The sequence below is a fragment of the Leptidea sinapis genome, chromosome Z (genome assembly GCF_905404315.1).
Source record: "Leptidea sinapis chromosome Z, ilLepSina1.1, whole genome shotgun sequence".
NCBI classification, from domain to species: Eukaryota; Metazoa; Arthropoda; class Insecta; order Lepidoptera; family Pieridae; genus Leptidea; species Leptidea sinapis.
In genome coordinates, this window is record NC_066312.1 from 4,154,000 (window position 1) to 4,166,240 (window position 12,241).

Genomic DNA, 12,241 nt, shown 5'->3' on the forward strand with positions numbered 1-12,241 from the left:
TAAGTTGTATATCGCTTGTCCTTTCAATTTGTAGTGAAGTCACTGACGCTACTTCATTATAATACCTACCTATATAGTCAGTCGTATGTCGTACTATAGAAAGCTGATATACAAACACATCCTCCGTCGAATAGATTAAGATATTGGGTCAGCTGGTTGCTGTTAGAACTTAGAACTAAGAAAGCCGTGAATGCTGTTATAGCCAGAATTTGCTAAAATCCTATCAGGAGACAAAAGAATTTATGAGCGAGAAACGATGTTATTTTATTTATTAAGTAAATTTATATTTTAAATTTTAATTTGTAGTTTATTTTACTATAATGTAATAAATCAAAAAATTTAGTTTATGAGGTATGTACTTGTTATGGAAATTATTTTTGAGCTGATAGTCTCGTTGCCAATGCTCTAAAGTGTAAATAAATAAAAAAAACAAATATCAATGGCGTCACCGCTGAATTGAATGATCTAACCAACATTTATCTGCAACTAAGTGATTTTTGAATAGTATTTTCTACATAAAGTTCTTGAGTTTAAAAATTTGTGTCACTGTGTCCTTACAGCGGTGAGTAGAAAATAAGTCTCGATGCATTTGTTTTTTAGTATATATGTAATCATAAACAAGGGATTTCATATTATTTTGTTGTACAAAATGGACGTCACAGTCATGTATTGTGACTTGATTACATAAATATATCGCAAATTTGTTGCGGATTTCCTTCAAAGTTTTTGTAGATTTTTGTCTAATCCGAATTTTATGAACATGTCCTTACACGTTCGGATGTTTAGGAGTTGCAATTGTTATATTTTGTATATTTTCTACACGTACTTGTTTGTACAGTTGGGAAATGGGAAGTGATCATGGCGGTTCGTAGGACTTAGGTATCTATATCGTCATTTCGTACCGCATTATGAGTACCTCCAAAATTATATTTTTTACATATTTTATTTTAGTTTTTATGGCGAAGTGTTAATTATATTTTGCGTCTATGTTAATTATGGCTTTCATTTAGGTCATTGTTCTCTTTTGGGGTAGTAGTTATGGTAAATACTATGGCTAACTCTCAGTCTGAAAGTGATTGTTGCTTCAACGTTAAGTGTTCGGCCGTTCCTTACCTTCTGGAATTTTGTTTCTGTATGTTATATTAAGATAGGTATATTGCATGACAAGTAAATATAATATAGTTACACTTGTGTTTTGTTATTTGAATACATTGAAAACAGTTTTTAGAGAATCTGACCAGTTTGCATTGTTATTTGGTAATTTAATAAGGGATTATAATATATCTAATATGCTTTCTTACTACTACATATTTTGAGATTTAAATTAGTTTACTAGGAGGCATAATTAGTGCAGGTATTTAATATATATTATGATTGAATATTCTATCAAAAGTTTGTTATTTATCATGATGACACAACAATTTAAACCGAACATTCATTACTTGATGCTGCTTAGGGCACTTTATTTTGCATTGCGTCTGTGTTTTATTATAGATTTTTCTGATGCTTATTTGCTGTGTTATTATAATTAAAGAGCCTGAGGGTTTTCACTTCATTCCCACTTTTTAATTGTTTTTAATTGACACTCACAAAAAGAGTAAAACTATAATTGCTCCATTTAGACATGTTTGTGGAGTGACTGTAGGAAAGAATTCCTTATGACTGTGGTAGAAGTGACACTTCAACAGACATAGTTTAAAAACAAATATTTCAAAGTTTCCCATAATTATTTCAAATAAAATATTTGAACGAATACTAAAAAAAATATTTCCAAGAAAAACATTCAATAAACTGTTGTTTAAAAATATTACACAACAGTCATCATGTAGACTATACTATAGCATTAGACACTATACTCATCATACATAGACTATACATAAAAATCTTATGCTTTTTACTATTTTATGTTCCGCAATACCCTATAAGGAACTTTGTTCCAAAAAATTCAGTTGCATTGAGAACCTCTTCCTTTTTAAAAGTCGGTTAGAAAAATAATGTGACAACCCTTTAATGGTAGGTAGGCACATAGGTAAGTATTTTATCCACAAGGCTTAGTTTCCATACTGGTACATACATCTACTGTACTATAACCAGATGGACCTTGACTAATAGCCAGATTCGTCTCAATGTGTGTTATCTAGCTAACTACTAAACCTGTCACTAAAAAGAAACTGGTATAAAGTTAAAACAAAAGATTGTCAATATATGATGAACCCAAATTATTGAAATAAAGGGTTAAATGTTGATACTCTAGTACAAGTAAATTTTAATCTAGAATTTAGTGAATCACCTTAAAAATGAGTTCTTAAGCAAAGCTGTAAACTGTAAAGATTAGTCCACTACAATTAGATCTAATCTTTCAAAGGAGTAACTAAGTGAAACTTCTGTACTATTCTTATTGTGTATATTTAAATATATATAAATTCCAATATTCCACTGTTTGATTCTGCAGGTACATGTTTTTTTGATTTAACCTATTTTTGAATGAACATTTAGGGAGTATGCAATGTATTAGCAATAGGTTGCCTATAAAAACTTGACTACAAGTATCTGTAATTTATTTTAGCATACTCCCTAAATATTTATTTAAAATTAATTTTATCAAAATAATAAGCTTGCAGAATCAAGCAGTGGGATCTTAGGCTGTAGGAAGTATAACAGGATTATAAACTCTGATTTACGAAATAATAACAAGATCTTCCTGTGTAGCAGTTTTTTTTAAATCATATCATTATTGTATACCATTGCATTTGAAAATCTAACTATATAACATTCTTATCTATGCAAGTTTCATACTTAAACACATGTTGGCTGGGTGAATTTAGTTGCGGGATATTTGACACTACAGAAAAAGGCCTCTCTGATTGCTTGCTTCTTTAATTTGCAAAGCTTATGTGATGATGTTGTTTATAGTATCAACTCTCTAACATTCTCAGTGTTGTTTAAAGTTCTGTTATCTTTTTAATGTACATTGGTGTGCTGCTTTCTAATAACTAAATAGTAATGAAAGTTTTAGTGGTTGATGTGTTTTATTTACTACCAATTAAAGTGGTGTTTCATTGAAAAGGTTTATGTGCCATAGGCTATGCGCCACTTTAAGCACACAAAGTTTTACACCAAAAATATCCATTTGATCATTGGTGGCTAGTTTTATGTTATGTATTTTATTTAATTCTTTAGAAAATGCATTTTATATTTCAACCCCCAACAGAACCTGAACATGATTATTACATTTATTAAAAATTATGTTTATTTAAAATGTTGCAATGATCAATACTTTCTGCAGAAAGGTTGAAACATAAAGTGCTTTCAATAGTTATTTGCTTAAAGCTAATCCTAATATGTGTCAGTGGTAAGAAACCAATATTCAATAATATTTAAACTCTGAGAACACCAGATGTTTCCCATTAATTTGTCATTTATGTATGAGCTGTTCTTGTCATTAATCTTTTTTAACTGTACATTTTCTCAGAATTGGTGAAAGAGGGCTATGAGAAGATATTTTAAAAGGACTGAAGGAAATATATAGAAAAGGCAAGAAAGATGCAGACAATAAAGTGTGTTGTTGTCGGTGATGGTGCTGTTGGTAAAACTTGTCTACTTATCAGCTACACTACTAACAAGTTTCCATCGGAATATGTACCAACAGTTTTTGACAATTACGCTGTGACTGTCATGATTGGTGGAGAGCCATATACACTGGGTCTCTTTGATACTGCTGGTATGTATTTTGAAGAGTAATAAATACTTTGTCTCAATGCTTTTGATCTTGATCACATTGTTAATCACTGATGTGTTTCCTCATTATCAGGTCAGGAGGACTATGATAGACTGCGACCCCTCAGCTATCCACAAACAGATGTTTTCCTTGTATGCTTTAGTGTTGTCAGTCCCAGTTCTTTTGAGAATGTCAAGGAAAAGGTAAATTAACCGTAGTTGTGTATTTTACGAATTTATTATTATTAAATTATTTACAGAAACTAATAATAGTGTGTTTGTCCCATTTGTAAGTTTACTACTGCAATAAAATCATTTGGAATTAGTCAAGATTATATGAATTACTTAGTTGAGATTTTTATTCATTTATTAATTTTCTCCCTCTAATAGTACTTTCATAAAGTTTTGTGTTTTAGCTTATTTTTTTTATTGAAATTTACAGTGGGTTCCTGAAATCACTCATCACCAACAGAAAACACCATTCCTGTTAGTAGGAACACAGATAGACTTGCGTGATGATTCAGGGACTATGGAGAAGCTAGCGAAAATAAAGCAAAAACCAGTCTCTTTGGAACAGGGAGAAAAGCTTGCTAAAGAATTGAAGGCTGTGAAGTATGTTGAGTGCTCTGCATTAACTCAGGTAATATTAATTATTCAGTTTTTCATATCTCTCACTTCTTTCAAATATTTTAAGGAGACTAAATTAATTCAACACAACCCTCATTTGTTTTATAGCAAAAATATTACTTATGAAATTGTTATAACGATGTTTATTTTTATTATTTTGAACTATAAATTGCAAATGTCAATTTAACAGGTAAACATTGATCAACAAAGAACTTGCTTAAATCACCTTACATCACCTAAGAAATACAGAATATATATAACAATACCATCAACAGATTATTATATAATTATTAGCTGATACCCGCAACTTCGTCTGCGTACACACTTGAATAAGCATGTAGGACTTATAAATATCTTTTTTTCTTAAAACTTTATTAACTTTATATTAAATGAAGACATTGCCATATTTTATCAATTTACATAAAAATTATTTGATAGATTTTCAACAACTGTAAGTAATCCACCAACTATAGTTACATAAAATTAATTTTATTTTTTACCTCCTGAGAAAGTTAGAAAGATATAAATTTCAAATTAGTTATTTATTTTTAAACTATTATTTTTATTTGATTTCTGAACAACGGGAGACATATCAAAGGAAAATCATAATCGTTGTTTTTATTTAATTCCGAGCATTTCATATTTATTCAAAGTCAAAGTCAAAATATATTCACCATAAATATTCACCTTTTAAACCTTCCCAATTAATTTAAGACCAAAATTAGCCAAAGCGGTCCAGCCATTCTCGAGTTTTAGCGAGACTAACAAACAGCAATTCATTTTTATATAAATAGATTGTGGTGTGAAAGTTTTCCCAACCCCTTCTACCACTTGTATGACACACCATTACAAGTGCATACTCTATATATAAAATCAATAAATTCTATTCAGTTAAAAGTTTATGAATATTTCAGAAAGGACTGAAGAATGTCTTTGATGAAGCAATCTTAGCTGCTCTGGAGCCTCCAGAACCTGTAAAGAGAAGGAAATGTGTTGTTTTGTAATAACACTTGTACTGGTAATTGTGTTCGCTGAGACACAATAAACTGTAATATTCATTCAATATTTTGTAGAGCAACGATCAGGCTTTCACTCTTGAATATTACAGTATCTACTTGGCCATCTTTTATCACAACAAGGCTGCATTTGTTGTTTATTCAAATAATGCATTTTAATTCATTTAACTAAAAATACTTTATTTATGCTTGCTGTGTTTATACATAAATACCAATGAAATATTAAGTTTGTACGTATTACAAATAACAATGGTATAATTATGTTCCATTAATCTTGTTATCGACATACTAAGTGAATCCATTATTATTGTATTCTCGCAGCCTGTTTGGGAGTATAATTAATTTGTCTGAAGTACTGTGAATATAAAAGTTTGTATATTGTAATCTTATATTAAATTTATTATTTTTGTTTACATAGGAAAAGAAAGTGTATGTTTTAATATCTGAGGCGACTCTTATTTGAGACAAGTCATTGTGTCTACATCGCTATAACACTCGGCCTGTTTGACATAATGAGCATAGTTGTTTACAATCAGGAAACATCTGTTTTGAGAACAAGTAACAAGATCAGCTAAATGTTCCTGGTGAAAACACCTGATTGTAAGTGAAATTCCGTTAGATGCTAAGTCACAGTGGCCTAGTAATTCACTGGGCCATTCAAATCGAATTACAATTAGTTCATTCACACTACCGCTTTCGGCAACCAATGTCATTCCACAAACACGCGTTTTGCAAGAAATTTCTTGCCTAACACATCCAATTTGTGGAATCAATTACCGGCTGCTGTTTTCCCAAACCGATATGACTTAGGGACCTTCAAGAAAAAAGCATTCTGCCACCATAAAGGCCTGGAAACAGATCTCTTGACACCTGTTGTTGCGGATATCTATGGGCGACTGTCTCACCACTCCCCATCCCGTGATCCTCTTGCCCGTATGGCCTCTGCTTGGAGACTCAAAAAGGCATAGCTGTGTATCCATATAGCAGCCCCTCTACTTGTATGAATTTTCAAATACCTGTGTGAACTTCAGGTATGATATGGTACTGACAGGAAGCATTAATGTGGTGATATCTTTGAATGTTTACCAATATATATTCAAATGTATTGAATAACAAACCTACCCAAAAAGTCCCCTTTTAGGTGGTAATCAGGTCAAGATTCGATTTGGTTATCGGGTTTCTAATTTTCCGAATTCATGCACTCATGAATTTTGGTCGTGCATTGTGAGAGAAATGTATAACTTTTCAAATCTGGCTAAAAGTGCAGGAGCTCATTTGGGTCCTCACAGGCACCACCCACACAATTGATAGATCTTTGCTGGCTGATCAGCAAGCTAAGTTCACGGATTTTCTTCCAGGCTGGAGAATTTCTGTCTGCATACCCAGAATTATTTTGCAAAGAAAGTGTTCCTTCATACAGAACACAAACTTCTAATTTTAAATTTTGATTTAATTGTCATATACAATCCAATATACATTTTGAAACCAATTTGGTTTTAAAAACATTTTATACTATTATTGGGAATAGTGATTTAAACATTTTATTAAGTTTTACAGACTGTATGTAATATAGGAAAAGTAATTTCCATTTATTAGTTGTGGTCGAGCTCTCCCTCTGTTACTTCACTTCACCTCAGGTGTAAATGATATTGTTGACTATATGAGGCCATGAGAGCCATGGCTTTGAACAATATTATAAAAATATAGTCAGGCTGCTATGGTTTTCATTGCCTGATATATTAATAATGAAAATTATTGACAATAACCCCCCTTTACAATCTTATCACAACTTTATAGATTAGTAAACAATATAGCTATATTATAAATATATTGAGATACTGGTGTTTTCATAGTTTTGTAAAATCCCGCTAGAAACTAAGTTGCGAGTTTATCATCTCAACTATATACAATCATGTAAATATAAGAGCCATATTTAGATATAATTGACAAACAAACAGGCTGTTGGTCTGCAAGGCTTATCTTCAAATACTACGTCAATTTTGTAACTTCACAAGTAATTTTAAATTATAAATATACCTAAAATAATGCCGACTGTATAACTAACTTCAAATATATTAATAGTGTATTATATTAATTTTATTATTTTATAATAATATCTATGTAGCCAACAATTAGACTGAAAAGTATTCAGATGACATATTATGTAATGGTTATTGTGTTGTCATATTTGTTATTTAAGTTATTTATTAATATTGTTCATAAAATATTAATAGAAATCATTCATCAATTCAATTGGCAAGCAAAATCTAAAATCATTAATACACACAAAATAGTGACTAAGGAATCTGAAAATTTGCATTATTAAGTATTGCACCTCATAACTGATTTTTAATATTAAAATATTCACCTATATTGTGAAATTATATTATATAAATGTGGCTTGTGCTTCAAGCCTTGAAACGCAGGTTTTGTCCTTTACGAGCCTCACTCAGAATACTTACAATAAGGGTATTTGTGAAGTTGTTGAGTCATCTTATGATGTCACTGAAGCATCTGCAAACATCTTATGCCTTAAAGAATAACAAAAAGAAAAACTATCCAGTTACTAGTTGATCGAAAATTAACGACTAAACATAGTCCGGAATTAAAAGACCTACCAGTAACAAAGTGAGTGTTTGCTACAAATATTATTAACATTAATCCCTCCTCCAATGTACAACCTCTGAACTCGCAAGTGAATTTTACTAAAAAGTAATTAATAAGGACGGCATTTTATTAACTATAATTAAATAATATATCTTTTGCAGTGTTATTATAATATAACAAGCGAATTATTTTCTAGTGTATTTATTTAGATGTCAGTTTAATATTTGTAACTTTTGTATTCTAATTATCTCTTTGATACTTCCAGTATCAGTATCTAGACATAGGTGTATATTGTATTAATAAAGTATATAAGACTCGTTGTTTTTTTCATTTGAAGTTGACCTAACCTATATTGATGTCTATGTAAGATTAGTATGATTATAATTGACCTTGGAAAATATCACTGTCCACATTCTCTTGCTACAACAGAGTAATCGCAGGAGCGCTGCCAGCCTCTTAGGCCCGGTTTCTTCCCAAGCGGAGAGGAGAGGAGATTAGCCGTGAAGCGGTCAGGTAATTTCCACCAAAGCGGAGAGATGTGTAACGGGGAGGAGATGTGAGCTGTGCATAGCGGAGATGTGAGCTGCGAGAGCTCGAAAATCGAAATCAGCCAACTGATATCTACGAAAGGAATACGTCATGTCGTTAAGAAGTTATATTTTAATTTGCTTGAGAGAGAGGTTGTAGAAACAATTAATTCTTCAATATTTAAACTATTAAAATGAAATAAAAACCGACATCCATAACAAAAAAACGCTAAAAGTAAAACGAATTTAATTGATTACCGACTATAATTGTTAAGAGTTAATGTAATTCTATAAGAATATTTTTGGAGCCTTCTCCTTTATTTTTCCTTTTGAATTCTTTTTGATGTCATTTCTAATATACTAGATACTACTACCGCTTTGGAAATAAATTGCGCTGTGAGAGAGAAGAAGCGGCGCAAGAAACTCTCCCAGTATTCTTTTTTTGCGCACTTTTTAATGAAGTAATGTAGTATTGTCCTGGAAACACTGCACAAGTAAGTTCATGCCACAGTTCGTTTGCACAGGATGCCGGCTAGATTATGGGTACCAGAACGGCGCCTATTTCTGCCGTGAAGCAGTAATGTATAAGCATTACTGTGTTTCAGTCTGAAGGGCGCCGTAGTGAAATTACTGGGCAAATGAGACTTGACAACTTAGTCGCAAGGTGGTCGATTATGACGTCACGTCAATTTAACGTTAAATCAATGGTATGATCATTTAAGCTATTACCTGAACACACATTGTCATAAAATAGTATGATTACTTACTCGTCAGATCGTCAGAATCATACGTGGGTACTGTGTCGATCATAGATTACCTAAATCTACTAAGATGTAGCGGTTAATAATAATTTTATCCATGATTTTAGTAAAAGATCTAAGTTTTGCGCTGGATGGTTCTGTCGGATTTCATTTTTTTATTTTTTATGGAATAGGAGGACAAACGAGCGTACGGGTCACCTGTTGTTAAGTGATCACCGCCGCCCACAATATCTTGCAACACCAGAGGAATCACAGGAGCGTTGGCGGCCTTTAAGGAAGGTGTACGCGCTTTTTGGAAGGTACCCGTGTCGTATCGTCCCAGAAATACCGCACAAGGAAGCTCATTCCACAGCTTTCTAGTACGTGGAAGAAAGCTCCTTGAAAACCGCACTGTGGAGGACCGCCACACATCCAGATGGTGAGGATGATATCCTAATTTGTGGCGTGTCGTGCGAAGGTGGAATTCGGCGGCAGGAATCAGGTTAAACAGCTCTTCGGAACACTCCCCGTGATAAATGCGGTAGAAGACACACAATGAAGCGACGTCTCTACGCAACGCCAAGTGATCCAGCCGTTCACAGAGCACTGGGTCCCCGACAATTCGAGCTGCTCTGCGTTGCACGCGGTCAAATGGATCGAGCTGATACTGGGGTGCGCCAGACCAGAGATGACAGCAATACTCCATGTGTGGCCGGACCTGCGCTTTGTAGAGCGCTAGTATGTGGGCCGGCTTGAAGTATTGCCGTGCTCTATTAATGGCGCCCAGTTTCTTTGAAGCCAATTTGGCTTTGCCTTCCAGATGACCACGAAATTGGCAATCGCTCGAGATTTCGATTGCATGAATCCGGGACTAGTTTTGTGTAGGAGTCCCTAAATATAAGCGATAACGCAATACTACTTCAATAACTTTTAAAGCCGCATCATACGCACACTCCATCTTTTGGTTTCAAGGTGACGGACGCAGGACGATGTCATCGGGCCGATATGAACAGTACACGTTTTATGATGCATATGCCTCATATTATATGATCATTATATAGACCACCTGTTTGCTACATAAATTGCCTATTTCTAAAATGCGTTAGGAATTACACTGTCTTTTACACGTATAACGCGCCAAAACATTCAACAGCTCAGGAAAAACACCGTGTGCTTTAAAACACACGACACAAGCAAAACCTCATCAGCGTGAGGTTCATAATACTTTAGAATCCCCCTTAGACTAAACGAGCCGACTATACCCAAACGAGTGTAATCGGATCAGTCTGATTTAATATAAAGTGGTTAGCTTGCCTAAAGATATTATCACTATTCGAATGTCTGACAAAGAAGGCGATACATATAAGATACACAGATCAAACGATAACATGTTTTGAATTTTTTTGTCATTGATTCCTCTATATCTAGATAAGATAATAGATACATAGATAACCTTACAAACGAGAAAATGACACTTCTCTTAGACAATAATACTAAGCAATAATAACTAATTGTCCTTTCCCGGGTACTAGACTATAATAGTCAACTAGTGCTTAAAAAAATATGAATGAAATAGTAAAAAAATTAACCGGGTATCATTCATTCCATTCGGATGAGCACACAGACTAACAATATATACTAACGTACAGATGAATAAAATAAAAAAGGAAAGCGCTTTTGTAACCGTTTTTATTGACAAGTCGTAAACATACAAATGATTTGAGTTTTCTTTAGTGTTAATTCCGCCAATATTTGTCTTTAAACAATTCGACACGTGTTCCGCCTTTACACGAGGCATCCTCAGGACGTGTTGTCTCGCCAAAATCTGGCACGAGACCGTTCTACAGGCGAGGATGCCTCGTGTAGAGGCAAAACACGTGTCGAATTGTCTAAAGACAAATATGGGCGGAATTAACACTAAAGAAAACTCAAATCATTTGTATAATTATGGATTTCCGCAAGGTAACGCCTACTTCAATAAATAAAAAGTCGTAAACAGTCAGCCACACATGGAATTAGCTCCTTAGCATAGATGAATATAGTAATTTACTAGCGTAAGCTTTGCTATGTAAGTCTATGCTCCTTAGTATTTTGAATAGGGTATGTTCCGATATGCACTGCACAGTGCTATCACTAGAAAAATTCGTTCCGTTATGAATATAGCCAGTATAATGCCGCAGTACCCTAGGGAAATATATGACGTCATAAATCGCTGCCATATTCTACTGTGAGCACTGGCGTTTTCGAGGTAAGGTACTCGCAGTACTTTAATCACGTGATCAGTCAAAACCACTCGAGTGCCTGACGTTTTCTAAATAATACCTACAGTTTAATCCCAAATTAAAATCCCAAATCCTAAATTATTATAAATTATAAATAATTTGATAATAATAAATGTATTTTCAAGCCAAATAATATAGTCTAATGTTAGTGCGTATACAAAACAAATTTACGCGGTACCTGTACATGAGGCTTTACGGGGTTTACCCTTTTAGCGAGCTGAGACTAAGAAGGGACCTGGCGCTGATCTCATATCTATTTAAAGTCTTAAGAGGGAAAGTGCCTAATGCGGACATATTGGGTAGACTGCATTTTGTTGTTCCGGATAGATACGTATGGCACCGACGTCGGCCGCCGTTGCTGATGGAACCGTCCGCGCGCAACTACTTGTTAAGCCAGGCAGCGAAGACGCGCGCACTTCGTACAATCAACGAAATAGCCTCACAGACGAATCCGTTTTGTTGCACTCAGGGTGAATTCACGAGAGTAGCATTATTTATAATATGTTTTAAATTTTAAATTTAAAAATGTAATAATGTACCTCTATCGCATTCTGTAAAATAAATAAATAAAAAAAATGCCACCAATCCCTAGTTTTTCCTCCTTTTGTAAATATTTTGTGTAAATATATTAAAAAAATAAGATTAAGTTGTAAATATCACTAAGTACTTGTATTTAAGTAATTATATTTGTGTATCCTATATGTATAGTCTAACAGCATGTATAT

The 12,241-nt window shown here is 33.4% G+C and overlaps 1 protein-coding gene across 1 annotated transcript; it reads left to right on the forward strand.

The window, feature by feature from the left end:
* The first annotated feature begins 430 nt into the window (after positions 1 to 430).
* Positions 431 to 8,284, forward strand: LOC126978766 (cdc42 homolog). The gene is made up of 5 exons (XM_050827822.1): positions 431 to 562; positions 3,473 to 3,721; positions 3,812 to 3,921; positions 4,160 to 4,357; positions 5,259 to 8,284. The coding sequence occupies exons 2-5, from the start codon at positions 3,544 to 3,546 to the stop codon at positions 5,346 to 5,348; spliced, it is 576 nt and encodes a 191-aa protein (XP_050683779.1). The 5' UTR covers positions 431 to 562; positions 3,473 to 3,543; the 3' UTR covers positions 5,349 to 8,284.
* The last annotated feature ends 3,957 nt before the right edge of the window (positions 8,285 to 12,241 follow it).

Coding starts and splice junctions, on each gene's coding strand:
- LOC126978766 (XM_050827822.1), top strand. CDS start 3,544: ATGCAGACAATAAAGTGTGTTGTTGTCGGTGATGGTGCTGTTGGTAAA. Junction 3,722..3,811: donor GGGTCTCTTTGATACTGCTG/GTATGTATTTTG, acceptor CCTCATTATCAG/GTCAGGAGGACTATGATAGA. Junction 4,358..5,258: donor AGTGCTCTGCATTAACTCAG/GTAATATTAATT, acceptor TGAATATTTCAG/AAAGGACTGAAGAATGTCTT.